Source organism: Zootoca vivipara, chromosome 13 (assembly GCF_965207765.1).
Source record: "Zootoca vivipara chromosome 13, rZooViv2.hap1.1, whole genome shotgun sequence".
Classification (NCBI taxonomy): Eukaryota; Metazoa; Chordata; class Lepidosauria; order Squamata; family Lacertidae; genus Zootoca; species Zootoca vivipara.
Genome location: NC_142596.1, coordinates 10,617,950 through 10,643,040, shown reverse-complemented (window position 1 = coordinate 10,643,040; position 25,091 = coordinate 10,617,950). Strand labels below are relative to the sequence as shown.

Below are 25,091 nucleotides of genomic sequence, written 5' to 3'. Positions count from 1 at the left end.
ACTATATAAGCAGCTCCAATCTTACAAAAAAAAGTGTTTGTCTTTCTCTTTCTACTTGTTGACGCCCTTGTTATTTTGAAATTGTTTGCGTTTCTCCATATATAAAGAGAAGTAGTTTCACCTGAAGGCTACTGTACTAAACCTCTCTAGGCATATTTACCTTGGAGAGAGTTTTATCGAATAAGGTGAGAACTACTTCTGAGCGAATGTGCATAGGACTGCATTGCAAGTTCCCTAGTCTTTTGTAGTATCAAGGGAGAGATGGGAGAAAATGAATCTTCCCCAATGCTCAGTATCATGTCATGCAGCGTCAAGCATTTCAAAATAAACAGCTCAAAGTCACCTAAACCTTTCTTCGCTATTTCTTGTGAAAGTTTTATCCCACCACCATCACCTGTATTTACCCTCCAAGATGCTAACTCCTGACACCCCTTCTTCAATCCCAAATAATTCCATTAGCAGCAACTGGAATCAAACAGAAAGCAGACATGTGCAGGAACATATAGCTATTTATTAAACTTTTCTGAAGTCTTAATTTGTTCTGAACATCCCCCCCACTACAAAAATGAACTCATACTCTTTGCTTTCACTGTGATTCAATTTTTTATGTTACACTACTCTTCCACAAATATTTTGACAGGCTGCTACGGTAGATAGGCTCATTTTCTTTTGGGGCAACAATAAACAAATGGAAGGGGCTTGAGTCTAACGAGTTTGTTCTAGCCAGGCACAACAGCAGGTTGACAGCAGGTATGCACAGAGCAGTTGTTCTAGGGATGCTTGCTCTAAGACCTTCCTCCTCCTCCTTCCTGTTATGTATGTATCCTACACATCCCTTGCTTATTTAAGGGAGCTAAGAGAACAAAAGCCCCCATGATAAACCTGAACACAACACTTAGAAGTGCCAATTCTCTTTATTTTTGGCTGCAGATTTTCCTAAACGGAGTAAAAGTCATCAGGCCTCCTCTCTACACATGTGCAATGAAAAAATGATTAAAGCTTTTCTGCCCCAACAGTGCCATCACACACTTGAATAATTGCAGAACTTGTTTGCTGTGTTTCCTTGTGCAGCATTAGGAAATAGGATGTGTGGCTAAGGCATCATTTCTTGGTAATTTTTTTAAAAAGAAAGCTAGCAGGAAAAACAAAGGATACAGCCATTTGGGCTCCACCACCCACCAGGGTATGCGATCCAACAGGATAGATCCACTTACTTTTTTTAAGCAAAGCTGCATGTTTCACAGAAGGAAGCAATCCAATGTTACCCAGCAATAGAAGGGTGTCATATGCAGCTGAGGATAGTTCCCCTACCACCCCACATATTGTTACTGGTGAAGAGTAACTGCAAGCAGGAGACACATCAAGAGGACTAATGAATCCATTGCTTCCTTTTGTTACCAGTATGCTGCTTTTCTAAGTTTCGGATTCCCAACTTACTCCCCACAAGGCATAGAGCAGATTAATGAAGCAAGCTGCTGTCCACTTGCTGTTGTAGTGGAATCAAAGCCAATCCGTGCTCCTAATAAATGCAGATATACAAAACTGCCCTCCTGTTTTCATAAGTGTATCCAGAAATCCTTAGTTCTAGGAACTAAGTCCAGCTAAACACATCAAAGTGATGCAGGAAGTACTGCTAGAAACTCAACAGCAGAAACGACCGTATTTCTTGCCAGCAAGGTTTACAATATAGAAATTCTTTGTCATCATACTGATGTGTACAATTTTCTCAAGGTAGTCAAAACATTTAATACAACAATCCTTATTCAGAAAAGCAGGAACAATGTTTTGGGGAGTTTTGAAACAAGATGGCTGGTACCATTATCACATCTTATCTGACTTCTGGTGGTTTCTGCATGAGTTTTGAAAGATGGCTGAAACAATTGAATAAAGGCAGAAATATACAATGTCACTGACATCACTGAAAATTGACCACACACAAAGAAGTTGGGTGTTGTGAGAATTTTTTGGGATATTGGAAGGGGGTGGGATAAATGGCCAAAGCCAGAACTGCCCAACACTTCAGGGAAGAAATGTACCTTTCCTACGACTCAGCTCTATTCTGATCAGCAGCAGAATAAAGGCAGTGCAGAAACATAAATACATTCTTTCTGTTGGGAAAACCCTATGTACAAGCTTCCCTCCTCTCAGGCACTGAGAGCAAGACAAGAACGACAATAATTGGAGACTGGCAGGTCACTTCTGGGACAGCTTAGCAATGAGTTCCTTCCATTCTTCTCTCTTGCCTGTTATGTAGGAGGGAGTAAGGAGCTGAAGCACTGGCTGCTGCTGTCCCCGGAAAAATTCCTGACACAGAGCTTCTGTGTTACAGATTACGTACATCCCACAGTCATAGCTATTCTGCTGGGCAGGGGCCTTCTCCTCTACAAAGGCAACTTTGCCTTTCTTGCCGAGAAAGACCTCCAAATTCCCTGCTACCCGTCTGGCATGGGCAGAGTTGCTCCTGGTGTGGGAATCATAGTGAGCAAAGCGGTTTTTGTCTTGGAAGTAAACTAGTAGGCTCCAGTGTGTGCCGCCAGCAGCCTGGCTGGAGTTGTCGTTGATGGCCAGGAACACTATTTTCTTGTGGAGGAGGTTCAAAGGCTCAAGAAATAGGGCCAGCTCCTCTTGGCTGCTCGTGCACTTGATGAACTGAGCCACCTCGGGGCCAACGAAGCACACTTGATCAGAGAAGTCTTGGAACTGGTCGCTGGCAAAGTACTCAAAGGCAAACCCAATGATGTGGTCGTTGAGCCAGCAGGGAGGATCCAGCAACAAGACATCTGATTGTCTCAGCAAACTGTCCATGTAACTTAGGACAACAGGGTCCATTCTATCCAGGCAGACTCACGGCAGCCAGAGAAATACCAATGCCTAAAATAATCAAAGGTGAAAAGAACAGATTACTATTAAAATAGGTTGGGCTTTTCTCACTGCCGAAGATGACCAACACAGTCATGGAATTGTGCCAGTTAACCTGCTGAGGGTCTTATTGGCCTCCCTATGTGATTAGGATTGCCACCAAACTCCCTCCCCCCCAAATTTTTCTGGCACATGCAGAAGAGGAAGAAACAGCATTTAGTCTCCCTGAGGTAGGGAAAAGGTAAGAAACAGTGGGAGAAGAATCCTTTTCATACTCAAACCTGAGCATAGGTGAGGGAAGATCCTGTCCCTCTCTCAAATTCTGGGAGCTTGCTGGAGAGCTTGAGGGTATTGTACTGGAGTACAGAGAAGGAACAAACAGCAGAAGACTCTGCTGTTAGTTGCCTTCTCTAAACTTCTGCCTATGTGGGACTGGATATGTGCTGCTAGGCATCCTTCTTATTAAAAGACCAGAGATTCTTTCCCCAGCCATCATTTTTGTGGATACTTGTAACTGGTAAACAGGAGAACCAATTAGTTCAGCTACAACCAAAATAAAAGGGACAGGTTCACCTACAGCTGCCATATTTCAGCCTAATCTAACTTTCAGGGTTGTAGTGAGGATAGAAAAGGACATGTACAGTATATCACTTAAGGCTCTTTGGAGGAAAGGAGGGATATAAACTTAAATAAAAGACATACCAGAATAACAGACCAAAGAAACAAGCCTAAGTATTGCAAATAAGGCCAGGTAGAACTATGTAAGGTACCACAATAAACCACTAAACAGTAACATTCCATTACAGTCCACGGGAGGGGATGAGGTACAACTTCTATTTTTAAACCAATACTAGAATCTGCAAGGCTGTATAAGTTTTGTGCCAGTACCAGAGACACTACTTCCTCTAGATGGACAAAAAAGCAAAATCAGGGGGAAAGTCACATGTAGCAAACCACTTTAAAGTAAGTAGTTTTATGGCATAATTTACCAGCTAGATCTGAAATAAGATGTGATATAGTTGATGACACACAGATTCAAATACCAAGGCTTGCTTAAATAAAACAGATCTACTTAGTCGATCATTAAGATGGCTCCTTTAAATATTCAAAGTTATTTTTAAAACACGAGAGGACAGCCCATGGCACTATAGAAAGCACCCTAGCAAGTGATGGACTTATGCTGCATGCTTTATTTAAAAACAATTCCAGAGAACTTTCCGCCTTTCTTCTAACAAACCCACTAGGCAGCAGGAAGGAAAAATTCCACAACCGCCTTCTCTTCTATTCAATAGACTTTTTCAGGATTTGCCTTCAGGCTGCAACTAGACATTATGCCAGGCATGGGGCTGCTGCTGAAAATGACAGCCCCATGCAGAGTCTTCTCTCAAGAACATTTCTGCACGCTTACAGATGCCTTTCCTCCATTTCTTCAATTCCTGCCAAAGCTGCCAGTTGTATGGCGCAGGAATGAGGAAATGGTGGCATGCTGCCATGTGTAAATGTACCTAAGGAGTGCAGGACACATGGCTGCAGTTTTTAGCACCTGTCCTGTATCCAGTATAACTTCTAGTTTCATATTAACTGTGGCATCCAACATGCCCACGCTGCTTCTCTAAACTGAACTGTCTTTCCAGATAAACTGGAAGGGATTCTAGAGTGCTCTCATTATGAGGAAGGTTGGCAAGAGTGCAATAGGAAGTGAAAGCAGAAGCCAGGTAGGAAACAATAATCTGATATGCAGGATGCTCCACGACAGGTGGTCTAACATCAACTGAACTTGAGAGCATATTTTTAATTACCAGTACTAATCAGCCCCAGATTAGCCCTGAAATCAGAGACTTGTAGAGTTCAACAGGGCTTACTGGTAAAATGAATGTAGCTGTGAAATTATTTGAGGCTTCATGTTCTGTAAATATCAACTCTTTATCACCCAGGATCTGGTCCAGCCTTCTGAAAGCACAGCTTGCACACTGCAAACATTGTCCCTCTGGCATGACTCAGTGCAAACCAGGGTGCACCCACCCAATTCAGCAGGAATGAACTCAAATGTGCTGGTTTATTTACTCATCAGGAAGGAAGTGGGACGCTTATAACTGCAGTATAAATGATTATGGGACAAATAGAAGTCAAATTTACCCACTACTACTTCAGATGAACCAGTGAACCTTGTCAAGCATTGTTACGTCAAAAAATAAGCAATATCCTTTTAAGATCTGTACAGTACAAGGAAACTAAAGTGATATACATGAAACATACTGGATGCATATACCAGTGGGAGGGAACATCTCCAGGGAACCAGATTTTTTATATACTGTATACTCTTTTAAGCGTCTAGAATTTTCCACATACTGTATGTCAAAATGAAATGTCTTTCCAACCAATGCACAAGGCACTGATCATTCCAGTTGAGTGTTATCAAACATATAATAAAATGTAAGGGGAGCAGTTACAGTTACCTAACACAACTTGTCACTCAGCCAGCTCTATTCTTAATCATCCTTGAGATTCAAAATAAGAAAAAAGGCAGGGCTGGTTCCGATGTTTATGGCTGCAAAAACAACACCTTTTACACACGTGAGTAATCCTCAGAGTTTGCTAGCAGATAATACTGGAAACTACTGCTGGAGTCCTGAACTGCTGTGGCTTATGGAATCGTACACAAAGCTATCTATTCTCAAATCCCCCCCCCAACCACTTGAAAATTGTGAAGGATCTTGGTGGATTACGCAATCATCTTTCTTAATGCTGAGTGTATATATTCACAGGTGAAAAACAACCCAAAGCAATCTCAGAGAAGGGGTGCTGACCTCACTGTTCTTTAACTCTCTTTGCAGGTGGGGATATGGGCTCCACTGCAAGTCCAGGTACCGGGTGGTTTAAAACTCTCAGGCAGAGGGCTGAGAGTTAATCCTGCAAAATTCCTTTTGTGCCTCTCCGCAGGAGCTCTCACACCAACTTGATCGCACCGTGGCTGTGTGCAGCTACTCAAAATCATCAGCAGAAACCCCGTTGCACCCTTAGCCGCCAGGGATTCCATAGGTGGTTCAAATCACATGACTTCACTTAACGCTGGGGTTTAGTACTGACCTGTGGGTAGACAGGGCCAAGGCAAGGAATAGCTAATGTGTTCAGATGCTGGCTAACTTATTAACATCTAGCTGTCCGTGTCCCCCCTGCCTCCTGCAGACCACCTGAGTGGAGCTCGTGGACCACTGGTGGTTCACAAACTACAGCTTGAGAACCCGTTCTAAATAAACCTGAACAAACAACCCATTTCACAAAAGAGGTTGTTTCCTAATTGCAGCCATAAGTGCAACTTTCAAGACAAGGCCAGACCCCAAGAAACAATTATCAACCTTACCAGTCTTCACAATTAAATAATCTACCATTTTCCATGATGATTTGAAAGGGAATGTCTGGCATTGAATCCTAGAAGATTGTGATTCTCTTCTAATGATCTCTTCTAATGTATGAGTATCCTTGAAATGCCATTATAATCTATTCTTGTGCCAAGTGTGGTGAAGAAGTCAAGTCAAGGAAGTTATTGGAGGCAAGAAGACTTCCTTCAGAAAATGGAAATCTTCCTCAAATTAGAAGAATAAATTTAACTACAAACATGCACCCACAAAAATGCAAGCAGGTAATTAAGGATACAAAAATAGAATTTGATGAATATATTGCTAAGATCATTAAGACCAACAATAAAAAATAGTTAAATACAACAGAAGCAGGAAACAGTCTGGTGAGGTGGTTAGACTGCTGGACAAAAAGGAATTTAAAAGTTGTGTTGAAGGAGAATAAAGACATTGAAGAAAACCTGAATAAATTATTTGCCCCTGCCCTACATCTTGTGGAAGATGAAGGGCAGATACCTGTATCTGAACTGACTTTTTGCAGGACGGGGGAGGCTGAAGACCTGAGGCAAATAGTGACGACAAAATAAATGAACTTCTAAACCTTATTGACAAATTAAAGATTAAATAAGAATCACTCCTGGGATTTTGATTTGCTTATAAATGACTTAGAATTAGGGATGGTCAGTAATGTAGCCAAGTTTGCTGACAACAGAATTTTAAAAATAAAAAGAGATTGCAGATTGCCCCTAAAGGGTCTTTCCAATTTGGATGAATAGGCAATAACATGGCAAATACATTTCAATATGAAGTTAAGTGTAAAATGATACACATTGGGTCAAAAAGCTCCAATTTCACATACATGCTGATGGAGTCTGAGCTGGTGATGACTGGCCAGGAAAGAGATCTTGGTCATGTGGAGAATCCAAAGAAAAAAATGCACCAGTGTGCAACAGCTATGAAGAAGGTTAATTCCAGGCTAGGAATTATTATGAAATTAATAAAAAACAAAACTGCCAATATTGTAATGCAATACAACTACGTCTCAAAAAAGGATATTGTAGATCCGGGAAAGATGCAGAAAAAGGCAACTAAGATGAAATAGGAGGTGGAGCAATTCCCATATGAGGAAATGTACGTTTTTGGGGTTTTAGGTCAGAAGAAAGGTGAGGAAAGAGGAAAGATGTTAGAGATCTGAAATTATGCATGGTATGGAAAATGTAGATAGAGAGTTCTTCTCTGTTTCATTGTAGGAGATTCAGGTCAGACAGAAGGAAGTAAACCACTTAGAGGTTTTCTTACAATCAAGTGTTATGTACATTTTGTTAAAGAAAAATAAGTACTACTTAACACGGCACATAGTTAACCTATAGAATTTGCTGCCACAAGATATGCTGATGGCCAATGGCCACAAACTTCAAAATTTAACCACCAGGCCTTGCACAGCTACAGAATTAATCTGCATTCTGTTCTTTGCTTAAACACCTGCAAACTCATGTTTACAGCAATGCAGTAGTTTTTCAGTTTTCTCCCAGAGCACATAACTGGCAGTCTCTTGCATATATTTGTTCCCAAAAGAAAAGAAGCACTGCTCGTTCTATTAGCTGTTACTTGAAACCTCTTGACAGTGACTCACCATATAAATCCCACATCTAAAGAAAATCCTTGTTGAACACCAACTCAGTTTCCTGGGAGATGTGACAAAGCATATGGTATATGCTATAGAACAGAGAGGAAATGGAGCCTACAATTAGCAAGGGGGGGAAGCATGCCAGGGGCTTTTTTAGGCCCAGCAAGTTTCCCACATGATGGCAAGGTAGAAATTTTATTGCTGATACCCAAAATCAAGCCTGGAACCTTCTCCAAACAAATCTTAGCCTCAAACACTGAGATGTGGCCTCTTTCCTAACAGGTAGCTCTTACAATATTTCTGAAGGATGCTCAGGCCACACTCCCTCAGAAAACACAAGTTTTCACATAGTCTGTGTTCACAAACACATAGTCTGAGGGTGTTAGTAGGTCTACCTTTGTCTTTGGAGACTAAAGTATATTCTGTGGCATGAAGTACCTTCATCAGTTGGGTTGAAAGCACCAGTCATAGCCCTTGGGGACAGAGACAGCGTGGCCACAGTTATCCATATTTTGGTAGCATCTCATTTGGACTACCATAATGAGCAGATGGTTGAAAATGCTATGTCTAGATTGCTAAGTAGGGCCAACAGAAGGGAACATACCTCTCCAGTTTCAAAATGGCGATATTTGCTCCCAGTCTGTTTCCATGAACAATCTAAGGTTTTAACCTTTTTCAGAGAGGTAATTATATTTGTTGGTTGCAGCAACAAAAAGGGAAAAAATAAGTATTGTGACACCTGAAAGATTTAACAGATTTTATTACAACATATGCTTTTTCAAATTTTGTATATAATACCATAACTACCAAGGGAATGTGGCCCATTGAACTCAGCAGAGCTTACTTCTTGATGTACCACAACCCTATAGGTCAAGGCATCCCCAAACGTCGGCCCTCCAGATGTTTTGGACTACAATTCCCATCTTCCCCGACCACTGGTCCTGTTAGCTAGGGATCATGGGAGTTGTAGGCCAAAACATCTAGAGGGTCACAGTTTGGGGATGCCTGCTATAGGTGGTTGCTCAGATTAGTCTGTTACAGAAAAACACAACCCAAAAGTATTGTGTCACTTAAATATTAGCATATTTATTACGCACAAGTTTATACCACAACAAACTATTAACATGGAAAATGGGTGCTTCTCTCCTCTCCAACCCAACTGCTTGTTTATTGTTAAAAAACAAAACAAAACCATGAGTCTTCTGGCACCTTAAAATGCTAATAGATTTATTGTGGCCTGTCAAGCACATTAATAAGCAGTAAGAAGCTAATATCTAAGGACGTGATGCTAGTTATACATACTAGAGAGCAATGTGTAAGATTGCATTGTTAATTTCATAAGTGCGCCAACTTGATTATATGTTTTTACTTCCATCTTTTTGTGCCTTGCCAAATGCATTTATGTGCCATAATGTGTGAATTTCTTTAATGTCTCATAAGCATGGCTTCTTAGGTTACCTTCAGTTTATTTAAGAAATGTACTGAGTTGCAAGAGGTGCAGAAAATAACCAAAAATATCAAACCTATCCATTCTTAAGGAAATCAGCCCTGAGTGCTCACTGGAAGGACAGATCCTGAAGCTGAGGCTCCAATACTTTGGCCGCCTCATGAGAAGAGAAGACTCCCTGGAAAAGACCCTGATATTGGGAAAGATTGAGGGCACAAGGAGAAGGGGATGACAGAGGATGAGATGGTTGGGCAGTGTTTTCGAAGCTACCAACATGAGTCTGACTGACCAAACTGTGAGAGGCAGTGGAAGACAGGAGTGCCTGGCGTGCTCTGGTCCAGGGGGGCACGAAGAGTCGGACACGATTAAACAACAATATAGGGGCTGTAGCACCTCCCCTATTAGGAACAAGCACGATGTTTGGGGCCTTTTCCTATAGAAAAAAAAATGCAAATACGGAAGGACATGATCAAACTTACACAAATCACTGCCACTAGAGGTAGTTAAACAAATTAATGAAGGGAATTAGTCTGTCAAGAGCTACTAATGCTATACAGAAGCTCCCTTGTTTGGGAATGCAAGCAGGAGAGGGCTATGCTTTTCTGCACATGCAATAAATGTTCCTGTTTAGACAAGCCTAGCAAGATGCTTTGAAAGTTGAGATAATTTTAAATCTGTTTCAGCATTTTAACTTTTGTATGCTCTAAAGTGGGGTTATGAAGTTTTCTTGATTTTACTGCTTTATCTTTTGTAAACCGCTCTGGAGGTTGAGTCAAGCGGCCTATGATTGGATCTGGCACAGCGATTCCTAAGGTACATGGCCTGCAGCAAAGCTAAAGTATAGCAGCAGCAGCAACAACAACTAGGTAACATCACCAACACAAAATCCAATTGAAATGCAGACTGGCTGCGACTACCGTACTTATGCACTGATATCTACGTAATGAACATTAAAAATACAGTTTCGTTATTGGCGGACATGAATCTATTCATGCAGGTTTCTGGAATGATTAAGTCAAACTTTATTTCATTTTGAAAATCAGCACCCTGGAGGCCAGGGGATCAAGTTCTGGCAGCGAAAGGCCACCCCCCACTCGGCTGAGCGGAGGCTGCGACCACCGACCACGGTCCCTGACACCGAGGGGCGGAGGGAAGCGCTGCCCAGAGGCCGGCGGGGGGAAGGGACCCACGCGACCCACCGCCGTAGCACGCTTATCATCGATCAGCTCTATCTCTATCGCCCTCCTCCATAATATTCTACCCCAGAGGCAGGATAATTCCACACGCGGCGGCGCCGCCGTTGCTCCGCACTGACACACTTCACGCAAGAAGAAGACCTTACCTGGCGCCGGCCTCATTCTCCTCACGACGCTCTCGCGGTGGCTGCGGGCGGCCGTAAAGCACGGCGAGCTTAGCAACCCAAGGGCTGTCAAACAGGAAAGCAACTTCCCCTTCCTCCCCACTGCTCCCTTTCCGCACTAGTGGGAAAAGGAAAGGGGAGCTCATTAACATACGGGACCAATGAGCCCCAGACTGTGGTTGTGAGGGGGGAGTGGGAGGCGCAGCTACTCCGGCTGTTGTCACCCGTGCGCCCCCTCCCTCGCCTTTTAGGTGCGTGGGCGGGGCTTAGTGTGCGGGTTGGGTTGGGGCGCGGCTGTGGGAGGGAGCACGAGCCTCGCTCGATCGCTCGTGCGCGCGACTTGGGCGTGTTCTTCTCACAGCTCGGCGGAGGAGGGAGGGGCGGGCGGAGGAGGGGGCCCGAGAGAGAGCGCGAGAGAGAGAGCGAAGGGCGGGGATTGATGGGGGACGACGAGGCGTGATTGGAGAGGCGGGCTTTGCGCGTGCCTTCGTGTGTGTGTGTCTGTGTGTGCGCGCGGGAGGGAGGGAAGAGGAGCGAGGCGAAGCGGCGTCTTCCTCACAGAGCAGCGGAGGGTGGGGGCGAGGGAAGGGAGACTGAGGAGCGCGGACGCGAGGCGGCAGCAGCAGGAGGAGGCGGAGACTGCGGCGCGGCGGTGCTGGCGGTCGTCGTCGTCTTCCCCTCCCCGCCTCTCCCAGCCCGTGAGGGGGCACGATAAGCGGAGGGATGCGGCGGCCCCGCCCGACCCACAGGTGAGGCGCTTTCCACTCATTCTTCGGAGTCCCCGGGCACCCAATCCCGCCGGGTTGGCGGCTCTTCCTTCCTTCTGCTACTCTCAGTGCAGCCGGTTATGAAGCGGCCGGGGGGGGGGCGCGACGCGGCACCGCGGACGGAGCCCTTCTGAGCCGGGCTTCCTTTCCCCTCACGGTCTCCGGTCGCCGCCTCGGCACCTGCGGCTGTGCTAGGCTGCCGCCTCTGCCTCCCCGATGCCGCCTGCTTCCTTCGTAACCTGACGGGCGGGAAAAGAGGAAATGGTTGAGAGGAAGGGAGAAGCGGGGGGGGGGGGACCTAGTCCTAATCCTAATCCTGATTCTAATCCTGACGGAGCGGGTGGCTGGGCAGGTTTCTAGTCCCTTGCGTCCTAAACGGAGTGGGAGGGAGCTGCGGGATGTTCATTCATTCCAGGGCATTGGTAGCCTTCCCTCTGCCTTCCGGCTTTGCTGGTTCTGTCCACCGTCAGGGGCTCCCGCGTTCCTCTGCGTGTTTCTCACGAAATTTATTTAAAAGATTCCTCCCCCAGTCCCCCTTCTAGATATTACCTCCCCCCCCTTTGGAAACTGCTTGCAAGGTCATGGAGCCTTCTACTTCGCTACCCACCCCCATCCCTGCGGTGTGGATGTAGTATGAGATCATCCATTTTTGGAACCCTGCTACAGTGTCTTGTATTTCTGGCACTGTTGGGGAAAAAATGATGGTTGCTGTTGCATTGCATGTGTCTGGGGCTGAAATCTGGGCTACAGCTGCTCCATTGTGATCCAAATGAAAAGATTCCTGGCCAGGCTGGCTGATAGAAGAAAAAAACCAAAAACACTTTCCCCCCTCTCCTACATGATACAGAGGTTCTTTTGCCTGCATCTCTTAAATTTCAGAATTTTCCACTTCCTTAAGACTTTGTCAGTAAAAACTTTTGTATTTCAGTTTTTTCTTCTATTCTTTGCAGCTGTGTGTACTCGATAACAAAGCAACCTTTTCTTATACTTAGCTGGATTTCTGGAAGTAGCTATGACTCTTAGTTTAGTCCGTGGGTTTGCTGTGCAGTTAGAACACTGCAGTATGGAGACAAATCAGTACATTCTGTAACATCACTGCTAAGCAGTGTTGGACTGAAACATCACTGTAAGCTATAAAGGATGCACAGAATTTGTTGTGGCTATGTCTTCCTCAAGAGTATTTTCAACATGACTCTGCAGTGTGGATAGCATTGTATATAGAGCTTTTGGGCTTAAATGTAAAAATCATTTAAAATGAAGCATCAAGTGTGAAAAGGTTTATATCATGGGTTAGCTGGTGTTTGTTTTACTCTTTCAGTAATGACAAGCCATGCAATCCCCACTCTTTCTTGTGTCATGTTGTGCTTTTTTCAAAGCCTTCTTAAAAGCAGGCTTTAGTGACTGGGTGTTTGGCATCAGCATCAACAGAAAATTGGCTAAAAGCCGCCCTATCCCAGCCCACCCCAACCATTTCAGCAAGCTTCCCTTTTAATACACAAACACACACATTTCAGTCTGTGCACTCCACTGCTCTTGTACGTGGTGTATTTGTCTCCTGACCCTTTCCTCCTTAAAAAAACCCTTAATTAGTTTTCTGCAGAAATGAAATTAACAAAGCTCCCTTTTAGAAGAGGAAAAATGGTTATACAGCAGTGTAGGAGAATGAATGTATTACTCTAAGGAACTTGCATGTGAGTCCTGCAAAGGTGAAAATGTAGCTCAGGATCACTTTGCAGGATGGTGTGGATTTATTTTTATTTTTTTAAAAGGAAGGGACCACAGCCTTTTCAAAGTTAAGCTCTTCTAAATCCATTCTAATTTGTGGAATTACTAAATAAACATTTGACTTTCTTCCATCAATACCAACAGAATTGAAAAGTTCTTAACTTTGGGTGGATTATGTTTATCATTATTAAGCATGCAAGTCCATAGATAATCCAGAAAGAAGTAAAAGCCTTCCATGGTAATATGCTATGGAAACAAGACCAAATAAATTATTTTGCTATTTGCCCTCAGATGTTGAAAATTTGTACAAAACCTAGAAATGGTCAGGCAGAAACGACTAGTCATGCTGAATGGCTTGCACACATCAAGTAGGATTTTTATACTTTTCTTTATCCAAACAGCTGGCCACCATGTGGTATCACAAACTGCTTTCTACAGTTCTCTCAATTTAGCCAGGCTTTTATGTGACATTGGCAATGAGGTAGAAGGCTGGAAACACAACTTGAAAGCCCCTTTGAGTATCTAGAATTAGATGCACTATGCTTTAGATCCTAGTCTCAGTTTTGTTGATTAGGAAAATTACCCAAGACTTACATAACAGGTATGTACCGGCTGCATTTAATATTAAAGAGAGCCACATATAATTATGTACTGCTAGTATCTAGCAATGTATGTTTTACATAAATTTTATGTGATTTAGTTATCATGATGCAAAATAAAAAACATACTTATTTTCATCCATTATATTTTCAACACAGGCGATTGAAAGTCCTACAAATCAAATAAATACCTGCCTGTATAACTTCCCCAGTCCTTTCAGTAGCTCTGCTTTAATAGATACTATTGAAAATGTTGGCTATAAATTGATACTAAAACTTCTAAACTCAGACAAAATCTTTGTTAATTTTTAAATAAAGACAACCTATATTCCATTTATGGACAGTGAGGTTATAGAATTACATGGCAAGTGGCAGGATTCAGAAAAGGTAGATTGTTTTAAATGTGAACTTTTTACAGTAGTATAATAACACAGTCATACTTGGAATAGACCAGGCCTCCCCAAACTTACTGCGCTTTGGGCCGGTGCCTGAAGTGCTGATCGCGCGGAGGGTGGGGAGCGCGTGCCCATACATGTGCGCACATACTATTTCTGGAGCACTTCCAGGTCACAGGAGCACCGGAAATAGCTTGTGCGCATGCACACGGGCCTCCCCCCGACCTGGAAGTGCACCGGAAATGACGCTTGCACATGCACGCAAGGTATTTCCAGTGCCGGAAGTGGGCAGCTGCGCCGCACCGCTAAGAGCGGAAGGCGGGGGGTCGCCGCGGGCTGGATAAATCGGTCCTTTGGGCCACGCGCTCCCCCACCCTCCGCGCGATCAGCACTTCAGGCACCGGCCCAAAGCGTAGTAAGTTTGGGGAGGCCTGGTCTATTCCAAGTATGACTGTGTTATGTCTTACCATAAGTTGGTAATAAGTTGGTGTTAATATGAATGTAAGAAGATCCCTGCTATGTCAGATCAAAGGCCCATCTAGTCTAGTATTTTGTTCTCATGGTGGCCAACCAGATGCCTTTGGGAAGTCCACAAGCAGGACCTGAGTACAACAGCGTTCTGCACATTGTGAATTGCAGCAACTGGTGTTCAGAAGCATACTCCCTCTGACAGTATCACCACCATGTCCAGTAGCCATTGATAGTCTTATAAGCCATGAATTTGTCCCAAATCTATTTTAAAATCAAAGTTGGAGGCCATAACTAGATCTCATGGCAGTGAGCTCTATAGCTTAACATTGTGCTGTGTAGAGAAATACTTCTTTTGATCTGACCAACATTCAGGTTAATTGGATGGCCTTGATCCTGGGTTTTGGTATTAAAAGAAAATAATAGAAATGTCTCCACTGCATATATAAACATTTTCATCATGTCTCTGCTTAGATGCTTCATCATGTCCCTGATGGAGACTAGGTGGCTTTGGGGCCTATAAGTGGTAATGTGGATGTTGACTCTAGGTAGGCTGCCTATGCACTGTTGATGAGGAACTTGCCCCTGTTGCTCTTAATAATCAGGAGCTCCATTCCGAAACAAGGAAGTTCGAGATGCGCTTGTCCCTCTGGAGTAGCGAGTCATGGCTGCACTCAGTGTAGAGGCTGACCAGGAGGTCCAGCAGTACTGCCACGCTCAGGATGCTCTTACTGTGCTACAAGCCCATCCACCAACAGCTGTTCCAGTTTCCTCAGTTGCTCCTTGGCTGATGTAGTGGCAGAGGAGGCAGCTGCTGCAGCTGCTGAGGGGAGTGAGTAGGGTGGCTAGCTGAGTCTACCAGGCAGGAGGATGGGCCACAGTAAAGACAGTGAGGGTGCCTCAGCAGAATCCTGGCATCCTGTATGAGCTGCACCTTGGTCTTGGCATCCAGGCTGCTGCCCATGGAAGGCGTAAAGCAGGGGCGTTGGCCAGCAGGGGTGGAGGATGAGATGTTAATTATTGGTGGGCTTCTTCTGGTCGTGGTCTGAAGTCAAATCCTTGGGGCAATGCAAAAGGCAAGGTCCAGGAACATTCCAAGGTCAAACACAGGGCAGTCCAGTGAACGACTAGGTTGCAGGATGAGGAGCTGGTGCAAGTACGTCATTCCAGTCCTTAACTGGTTTTCCACCAGTTTTCCCAAAAGATGTTGGAACAAACCAGCTGGTCATTTCCTGGATTCCTTCTGGGATCCCTTTTTAAAAACCAGTACTACATTGGCTGCTTTCCAGTCCTCAGATACAGAGGGTGATGTTAGTGACAAGTTACATATTTTTGTTAGAAGATCAGCAATTTCATATTTGAGTAAAGAACTCTCTAAACCTATCAGTTTGTTGGCTTTTAATTTATCAGTAAGGCCTATAATTTCATTTCTTATCAATATTTTCTGTCTCAGTTCTTACACTCCTTTCCTCAGGAAGTTAGTTAAGGCACAGGAGTCTGCTTTATACCTACCACTGTGGACAAATGCTGCTAATTCTGCTTCTCGGCAGTCCCCCCCTTTTTCCCTTTAGCACACCTTTAACTCCCTTGTTGCCCAGAGGTCCAACTGTTTCTCTAGTCAGTTTTTTTTGCTTCTAGCATGTTACTTTCCAATAATAATTTTCTTGATCATAATTTTTTTGAACATTTATCCATGTACTCCTCAAAAACCATTGTTTTTACTTCCCTCATTGCCTGCTGGCATTTATTTTGCCAAATATTTGAGTTCCTTTTTGTTCTCCTTTGTACGAGATATCCATTTTCTGAAGCTTCTTGCATCCTTTTTAAGCCTGGGGGTACCTTTCCTATATATTCAAACTGAGCATCTATTATTGTGGTTTTGAAAAAACTCCAAGCATTCTGAAGATATTTGTCTTTTCTGCCTTTCTCTTTCAATTTTCTTATCACTTCCCTCATTTTTTGGAATTTCTCCTTTTGAAGTCAAATTTTGCTGTTTAAGACTTCCTTCAAAATTGTTAATTTATATGTGTTGAATTTGATGGCAGGTCTTGGGAGTCATGGTCCCTCTGGTCAGTTTTATAATCTTCTAGGCATGCTGTATTCTTTTAGGGTACCTATCTCTGAGTGAAACACATATTTACCCAATATTTGTGAGAGTAATAGAAGTCACTCATTACTGCATCCTTTGGATGTCTCCCTGATTTCTTTATCTATATCAAGGTCACCCTGGGGATTTTGGAGTGTGACAGTATGTCTCCAATAGTGAATTACTGTCAGAGGCTGATACTACTGCCCAGGTATCTGAAGAAGTGTGCATGCACACGAAAGCTCATACCAAAATAAAAACTTAGTTGGTCTTTAAGGTGCTACTGAAGGAATTTTTTTATTTTACTACTGCCCATAGTGATTTCTGTGGAAGATTCTGCTCATTTTCCGATTTCTAGTTTGTTGGATTCCTCTGTCTTCTTTGATGTATGCAGTACTGCCACCACCAGTATTATTTCCTCTGTTCTTCATATATTTTGTGTTCAGAAATTATAATGTCCCACTGGCATTTTCCATTCCAGCCACTATATCTATACTCTGGTTTAAGACCAAGCATGGCAGCTTAACCCTCTTGACATAGAAGCTTCAGCATTAGCATAGAAACCCTTATTGATGACTGTGTGCCTTCAAATGTGTTTGGTGTGTAAATTTTGCTATATGGCCCCTTGGCCCTTTTGAATTGCTATCATGTGCCCTGCACTTTCAATGCCTAGTTCTACCGCTTCCCTGCTTTTGATAATCATAAATGTTTTCACTCTTATCCCTGTGTGTGTGTGTGTGAATTCACCATGTGAATTTTGCACCTGACTATCGGCCACTTGCAACCAAGTGAAAATGCTTGGGCACCAGGATGGCACCTGATGTACTCACCATCTGGAGGTGTATGCCTGGGGATCCTTGGATCTTGCCTGTTTTCACACTCTAACAACACATCCTTTAGAATTCCATCTGTGATATTTTATCTGCACAATCAGAACAAATTTCATGAACCAGAAAGCCATATTAAATGATTTTTGTGCCATCTTACCCCAGAATGGCAGCTAGACATTCCATTTTGGCGACTGTAACCTTAGCTTACCAGGTGCAAAATGTGCCTGGTGTCTTGTGAATTTTGAACACTGCTTCTAACACCCCTACCCCAGTTAGTATCCTTAGTGAGAGGACATTGCTCAGCCCCAAGGAATGGGTCTCTTCTAAGGGATCATTTTCCTTTTTCTCAGAGTGATGCCCAAGCTGAGACTCTGGTTTTCCATGACAGTGGAAGAGCTGTGACCCCAGGTGTGAGATGCTACTATCATATCATTGAAGGCTTCATCCACCAACCTCTCTGAGCTTTTCCAGGTCAGCCACCTTGGCCTCTAGAGAACAAACATATTTCCTGAGAACTAGAAGCTCATTGCATTGGGCACACTCCTGACTTCTGTCTGGTAGGCAGATATGTTTGTTAGGTGATGTGCTGTGCAGTACTCTGGATAGCCCTTACACCTTTACTGACTTTATTCCAGCATACTTGTTGTTGTTTACTTGGGAGCCTGGGATTTGTTTGGTTAAAATAGAAGGGTAAGAGTAGTCTGCCCTGGCCTCTTTGCTTGGCTGCTGAGCTCCCAAGCTGCAAAACTTGCTTGTTTTGTCACTAGGGCCAATTCACTTTGTCAGCTGAAGCTTCCCTCTTGCTTGTAAAATAATCTAGTCTAGAACATTATTTTACTTATTGGACAGTGTGTATCGGACTCCTCCTTTCACTAAATATAGTATTTAAATAAATATGGTATGTGATATATATATAAAGTTAAGATTTTGACATGGCAATAAAAGGTAGCTTGGAAAGAGACTGAATTCCTTTCTTCCAGTTTACAGTGTCAAGTGATTTTACAGCATGTTGAGGTTCTGTTTCTGAAATCACTGAAGCAACTGCAATATCTATTAAATAGCAAAATATTTATTTTAAGGTAGATTAAAAGTTAATTCAGGTCCTTAAGAGTATATTTCAAGTATATTTTTAAAGTTTCTGTAATTAGTATTCAAAAAAATTTCAGATATGTTTCCTTTCAAAACTCTTGTTTAGAGAGGATTGTAGTCTGTCTGCCAGCTGGCCATCCCAGCACTTGGACAATCTTTCCTGAATAGAGGCAATGGCTGAGACTCTTCCTCGAGTCTTAGGGAGGGGGCTACATACACTTCCCACAATTATATTTTGGAAGCAGTTTGCATGCTGTTTCCCCTTTCCTCTGTGTACTAAAAAGTCTTTAGTGATGCCAGCCCAGCATGCCTACTAGCCAAGTCCTGTCCCACCTGCTGCAGAGATTATCTGTTAATAGTGGAAGATGAGATGAGATGGATAAATGCTTCCTTGGCTTGTGTTCGTACCGTATATGGAAGAATGGGACTGCAATCCAAAATACAGTGGTACCTTGGTTTACGAATTTAAGCCGTTCCGGAAGTCCATTCTTAAACCAAAGCGTTCTTAAACCAAGGCCTGCTTTCCCACAGAAAGTAATAGAAAATGGATTGATCCGTTCCAGATGATAGAAAACAACCCCTAAAACAGCAATTTAACATGAATTTTACTATCTAACAAGGCCATTGAACCATAAAATGAAAGCAATACACCAGGCTGCAATCTACTACCCAGTATAAAAACCCTTACTGCAGTGGCAGCATCCTGCCCATGCCATCCTGCGCCTCCCATGGTCGCCTCTCCACTTGTTTCTAGGGTCAGTCAGACTTCCCCTCCCTGATCTCTCTCTCCGTGGGGCTGCGATGGAGGCAGGAGAGACCCCTGGAGACTGCAGGTCTGCTTGTGCCTGAGCTCCGAGTCCTCCAGCCCCCATTTCCCCAGGGGCGCAGACGCCAAGGCACCCCACTCCCTCTGCTTAAAGACCCATACAGAATGCTCACTTTCCTGCCCAGATCCTAGAACTGGCAACTCTGCTCAGATATATTTAAACTCATGCTGGGTTTTGCTCAAAATTTGAGTTTTATGAAATATAACCCTACAAAGTAATAAATTTATAGTTTCTGTTTTGTGAAGAATAGTTACACCTCTGTATGTACTGGAATAGCATTTAAAGACCTCCAGTAAATAAGGAAGTGAAGAGTGCTGGCAGAATCCCCAGTACCTGCCTTCCTAGGCTCCTAAAAATATGGTGCTGACATTGAGGAAACTGAATAATATTTTAAACTAATCAGCCCTATGAAGCAAAACCAGGCAAGGACCAAAATACTGTAGAATCTTGCAGCACCCTAAAAGCAGGCTAACAGGAGTAGTAAAAGGTAAAGGTAAAGAGACCCCTGACTGTTAGGTCCAGTCGCAGACGACTCGGGGGTTGTGGCGCGCATCTCGCTTTACTGGCCGAGGGAGCCGGCGTACAGCTTCCAGGTCATGTGGCCAGCATGACTAAGGCACTTCTGGCGAACCAGAGCAGCACACGGAAACACCATTTACCTTCTCAACGGAGCAGTACCTATTTATCTACTTGCACTTTGATGTGCTTTTGAACTTCTAGGTTGGCAGGAGCAGGGACCAAACAACGGGAGCTCACCCATCGTGGGGATTCAAACTGCAAACCTTTTGATCAGCAAGTCCTAGGCTCTGTGGTTTAACCCACAGCGCCACCCGCATCCCTAACTATGTACATGGGTAGTGGTTTTATAGGGTAGTGCTAGCATCCAAGCATTAAGTATTTTTTCCAGTGTTGAATGAAATTATGTGTAGCTGTGACCCATTCTGCCAAGTTAAATGGATCTTTGATTATTACTAAAGAATTGGTGATAAAAATTAAAAAGCAAATATTTTCAGAAACTGCATTAATTTGAATTTTCTCTTTACTTTGTATTTTATTTTCATTCCCAGTTACTGAAATACACACAAATTTTCTGTTTCACAAACAAACCTTTGGTTCTCTAATTATTGCTCATGAAAATCCTTGTCTATGGGGAGGGGGGCAAAGCACAGGGCAGCTGTTAAATATTTTCCAAATAAAGTGAACTTGCAACACCAGTAGAGGAGACCAGTATGTATTACATTTTCTAGAGGAAGAATTTGCAAATGGCTGTTGCCATTCCAAGACTCAGATATATGCAGTGGTGTCTACAGTAATTAAAACAAGTAGGAAATTTGCTGCAAGTTAGGCAAGCCCAAGTCTGAGGAAGATAATGTGGTGAAGTTTTCTCTTTTAAAAGTGCCCTTTTATATTTTTTTTATATATTGCTAATGATCTGTAAACTAGGTTACTCATCCTTAGGATAGTGTACTGAGTAAAGATCAGTGTTAATTTTTGATAAAAGTATATAGACTTTGGACATACATTAGTTATTGTAAGTACGTCATTAGTAAAATTGAGGTTGTTTCAAACTGTGCGGACATGATCCTTTTGCCAGATGCATCTGCTTTATAGGGTAGGAAAATACTTTTTTATGTAATAAAAATGCTATTTGAGAATAAAAATGCATACATTACCTGATGTGTTGCTATACTCCGGTAGGTACCCTTTGTCCCAGGAGGTATAAGTCTCTTACCAAACACCCACCAATGAAGGCAGGCTTAGGGCTACAGCACAGTCCAAACACAGTAAGATCAGACATGGATAATTTGTCTAGGTCTAAAACATAACCCAGAGGCAAGATCAGGCGATTATCCAAGGTCAGTATCACAGAGAGTTCAGGGAAGGTACAACACAGCAAGGAGGGGGAATTTGAATTGGGAACAAAGAGCCAGAGACCTGTGGTGTTTCCAGAAACTGGAAAACTCAAGAAGGGAAACCTTCTATGCTCTGGTTCCTAGACCCCACTCTGACCACAGTTGCTGGTGATGGAAATGTTTCAAGGATTGCTTACTTATGGGCTGTGCAGTGACTCTGGAGCAACAGAGACATGCTATGCATGTCATTGCTCTTCAGTCTGAACTTGGGTGCCAGTGTTCCTGAGGACTGGAGGGTTGTTCTGCTCCTCTTCTCCAAGGATTCTTCATCAGGTCTCTCCACAGAAGGCTATTTAGAGACGTCTTCAGCACGCAGGATGCCAGGCGCAAAATGCTATCCATTTGCGAGCACCTCAAAAGGCCTGGGTGCCATTTTTTGAGCCTGACACTCAAGGATTACTGAAATGTATGTGCTTTGAAGCCTCAAAGTATATGTTAAGGATAGACAATATGTTAAGACATTTAACAATAAAGAGTATAGTGTTTTGAAAACTGAAGTATGGCACTAATATTTTTATTTTCAACACCAAATTAAACATGCATTAACAATTTCTGCTAAAATGTGATATTAACAATTTGTCACTTACGTGAATTGCTTATTAATTCATGCATATCAAAACAAGAAATTAAAAATGTTGCCCCACCCATGGCAGCTAGACATTTTGTTTTTGCTCCTACAACCCAGGTTCCAGAAGCCATTTGGCTCCTAGCTTCCCTCCCCCCCCCAGTTTCAAACACTGTTCAGCACTGGTTCCAGTGAACTCTGCTATCTCCTCAAGGTCCTTGACCCCTGGGGTGTCTGGTTCAGCCTCTGAGGACTTCATGTTTGATACTAGGTCAAGGCCGGGCATAATATGAGGCAATATGAGGAATCAAGAAGTTAAAATACTTTGCACTACCTTTTTTTTTGTTTCAGGTATTGAGATCCAAATATAGCATATAGTGTCCATCCAATTTAATCTCAAGTTTATGATTATATTTGGCCCAAGGTACTCATAATGTTTGATCCACTGTTGGAGGGGAGGGTGAGGGGAAAACACTTAACATTTTATGCAAGAGTTTCTGTTGGAAATGAGTTCCTATATAGGTGTGTTTGGATGTGTGTATTTTAATATACTGATCAAACATTTGTTGTCTGTGAAGAAACAGGAAATAAAGGCTATTATTCTGCATTATTTCCATGGGTATAGGGAGGTGTACTTGCTTACTTACCTACTTACTTACCGTACTTACTTGCTTACTAATACACACAGAGACACACACACTTTCCCTTTGCCACCATCCATCACTGGAAGCAAGGCTGAATTAGGACTGTCTGTTTCATTGTGAGATGCTTAGACTCACCCAAGACAATTCATCTACAGTACAGTGTTGTCCAAACTTTTTTCAAAGAGGGCCAGATTTGATGAAGTGAAGGGCTGTGAGGAGCGACAGAAGGGCCAACCAACTTGTTGACCTTTTTTTTAGGATTGAAGTTGTTCAGCTTTTTTAAAGGTTGAAGTTGTGGATTTTTTAAAAAGAATTTTACCCCAGGAAATAAGCTGCCATAGGGGCCGGATTAAACTGACCAGCGGGCCGAATTAGGCCACCGAAACGGACTTTGAACATGATCTAGGAATTTTGCTTGCTTGTGGGTTTCTGTTGCTTTGTGTAGTGCAACCATTCTTTATATGCTGAGAAAGCAATGTGTTATATAGACGACTAGAGTTAGAGAAAATGTCTGGGGATGCATCCTGCACAGAATTGTGTAGCTAACCACTGTTGATTTTAGAAGAAAGCACCCACATAATTGTATCCTAGACTGTGACTACATATGTTCAAATTTGACAGTGTGCTCTGAGAGAGAACTGTAGCCTACTCTAGGATTGACAAAATTATCAGAACCCATCCTGAAGTCAATGAACATGTTTCCTCAGTGTTGCTGAAAATTCTTTTAAAGGTGTCCTCCTAGTAAAAACATAACTATACTTTGAAATAGCTGCTGGCTCTTTTATTTAACTAAAGCTCTGAGATTCATCATACCGGTAACAGAGTCATGGCCTACTGAAGCTACTGCCCATGTTACTTAGCTAGTGGCCTCATGCCCATTTAAATGCTTTATTGGATACGGCTTCCTTGAATAAACCTTCTGGAAACCCATTCCTGTTTTATTGCTGTGTCATCTGTCATCTATCTAATATAAGCAAGAACAGCTTTTTTCTAGAAGTGTTCAGCATCTTTAAAGAGCTGTAAAAAAAAGAGGTGGCTTTACAGAATTTCCATAGCTGGCTCCTTTTACACCAATGTTATTTTGATTTTTTGATTATTGGCTGCTGATGCTTCTTTTTTGTACACCCCTTAGAGATATTTTTTAATATATTATGTGGTACAGAAATTAATCATTCAGCTGCACTCCCCACACCCAGTTCCAGGTACAGCAGGTTTGTTGAGTTTCCCAGGGGGTCCAATGGATGAGGAAAGTGCTCCCCTCCACTCACAGCTCCTTTTTCACCCTTTGTCCTAGCTTCCTTCAACTGCTTAGTAATGTTGGAGAGGATGGGAAAGAAGAAGTAAGTGTCCTCAAAAGGATTCAGTATTCAGGAGGTACTGACCTAGAACATGATACTTTATTGGTGCAGGAGTTAGAATTTCTGACAGGTTTTTTTTAAAAGCATGATGCTGACTAAAACCACTTTCCACTTACTACTAGCGGATTATGCAGGCAAACCCAGGAGAGCCGGGTGGCACTTGATTTTTCTGTTTTCATAGTGAATATACACTAGGCTTTTCCGTCAGAATTAGGGTCACACCATTGAAAGATTGCAAAAATGATGATGTTTTGGGAAGAATAACTCTATTCTTTAGCTTTTCCAGACCTAGGACCCACCTTTAACTTGGGGACCTTCCCCCCTTTATATTTTTATGTTGGTAATGCTGCTGGTTTGATCACCTTTGTCCCAGTAGTGAGTCCCAACCCATCAGTTGAAGACCAGTGCTGTAGATCATGATCAGCACAGCAAGCAAAACTGTTGTGATGGGAACAGCAGCATTCACTCTTTGTGGTATTGAGACCATTCGTTGGTTAGTGTGTAGCAGATATAAAACTGAATATCTGGATTCAATTCCCTATCCTTGTATACTTTGTCATTCCTTCTTCTTAGATTGTTCAAGGTTGATTTGCTCCAGAAAAGTTGTTTGCTCTTTTCTTAATGTAAATAGAGATGTGTAAAGGCAGTAGGAGAAGCTAATGAAGTTCAGTAGCAGAGGGATTAGATTTCATGTTTCTTCTTATAGAGGGAGTCTATAAGTACTGATAACACAACCAAAGGCAGCAATTACAGTCAGCCTAATACTCTTTGTTGTCTTCAGTGAGCCAAGCCTGTAATATGCTGCACACTCATTATCTACCTCTTCACAGCATGCATATGTTTCTGGCCTTTTGTCCATTTTGTTTTGTTTTGGAGCAGTGATAAACTGATGCCATGACTGAGTGGCGGTATTCTAAAAAGACCCCGCGCTCCCTGAATAGTGTGTTAAGTTGGTGTAGCACCACACAGAGTGCACCATCGTTCAATTCAGCTGATAGGGCAGTACTTGTGTGCTATTGTGTGCAGATCTTGGAGTGATGGATGCCTATATCCGTATAAGAAGAGAGGGAATGCTTGTTGGTAGCAGTATGGATGTAATCGGTGCTGCTTCTGAGTGCTGGTCAGGGAGCATGTCTCTACCTCTTGTGCTTTTTAATTTCTTCCAGCTCACTCACC

General features: G+C 42.9%; 2 protein-coding genes across 13 annotated transcripts in view; one reads left to right on the top strand and one right to left on the bottom strand.

The window, feature by feature from the left end:
• Nucleotides 1–491: 491 nt before the first annotated feature.
• SENP8 (SUMO peptidase family member, NEDD8 specific) lies at nt 492–10,670 on the bottom strand. Of its 2 annotated transcripts, XM_060282372.2 has the most exons (3): nt 10,632–10,670; nt 9,579–9,722; nt 492–2,871 (listed from the first exon to the last, which is right to left on the bottom strand). In XM_060282372.2, the coding sequence occupies exon 3, from the start codon at nt 2,827–2,829 to the stop codon at nt 2,194–2,196; it is 636 nt and encodes a 211-aa protein (XP_060138355.1). In that variant the 5' UTR covers nt 2,830–2,871; nt 9,579–9,722; nt 10,632–10,670; the 3' UTR covers nt 492–2,193. The 2 variants fall into 2 exon arrangements, with proteins under 2 accessions (XP_060138355.1, XP_034987748.2); XM_035131857.3 differs by lacking the exon at nt 9,579–9,722.
• Nucleotides 10,671–11,067: 397 nt separating this feature from the next.
• The window catches only part of MYO9A (myosin IXA), a 137,780-nt gene continuing 123,756 nt past the window's right edge, over nt 11,068–25,091 (top strand). For all 11 annotated transcript variants that reach the window (XM_088656529.1, XM_088656530.1, XM_035132342.3 and 8 more), the window contains exon 1: nt 11,068–11,398. The gene's annotated coding sequence lies outside the window, so the exon portion shown is untranslated. The remainder of the gene's footprint in view (nt 11,399–25,091) is intronic.

Bases quoted from the DNA above. Each gene is read 5' to 3' on its own strand.
- SENP8 (XM_060282372.2), bottom strand. From the start codon at position 2,829: ATGGACCCTGTTGTCCTAAGTTACATGGACAGTTTGCTGAGACAATCA.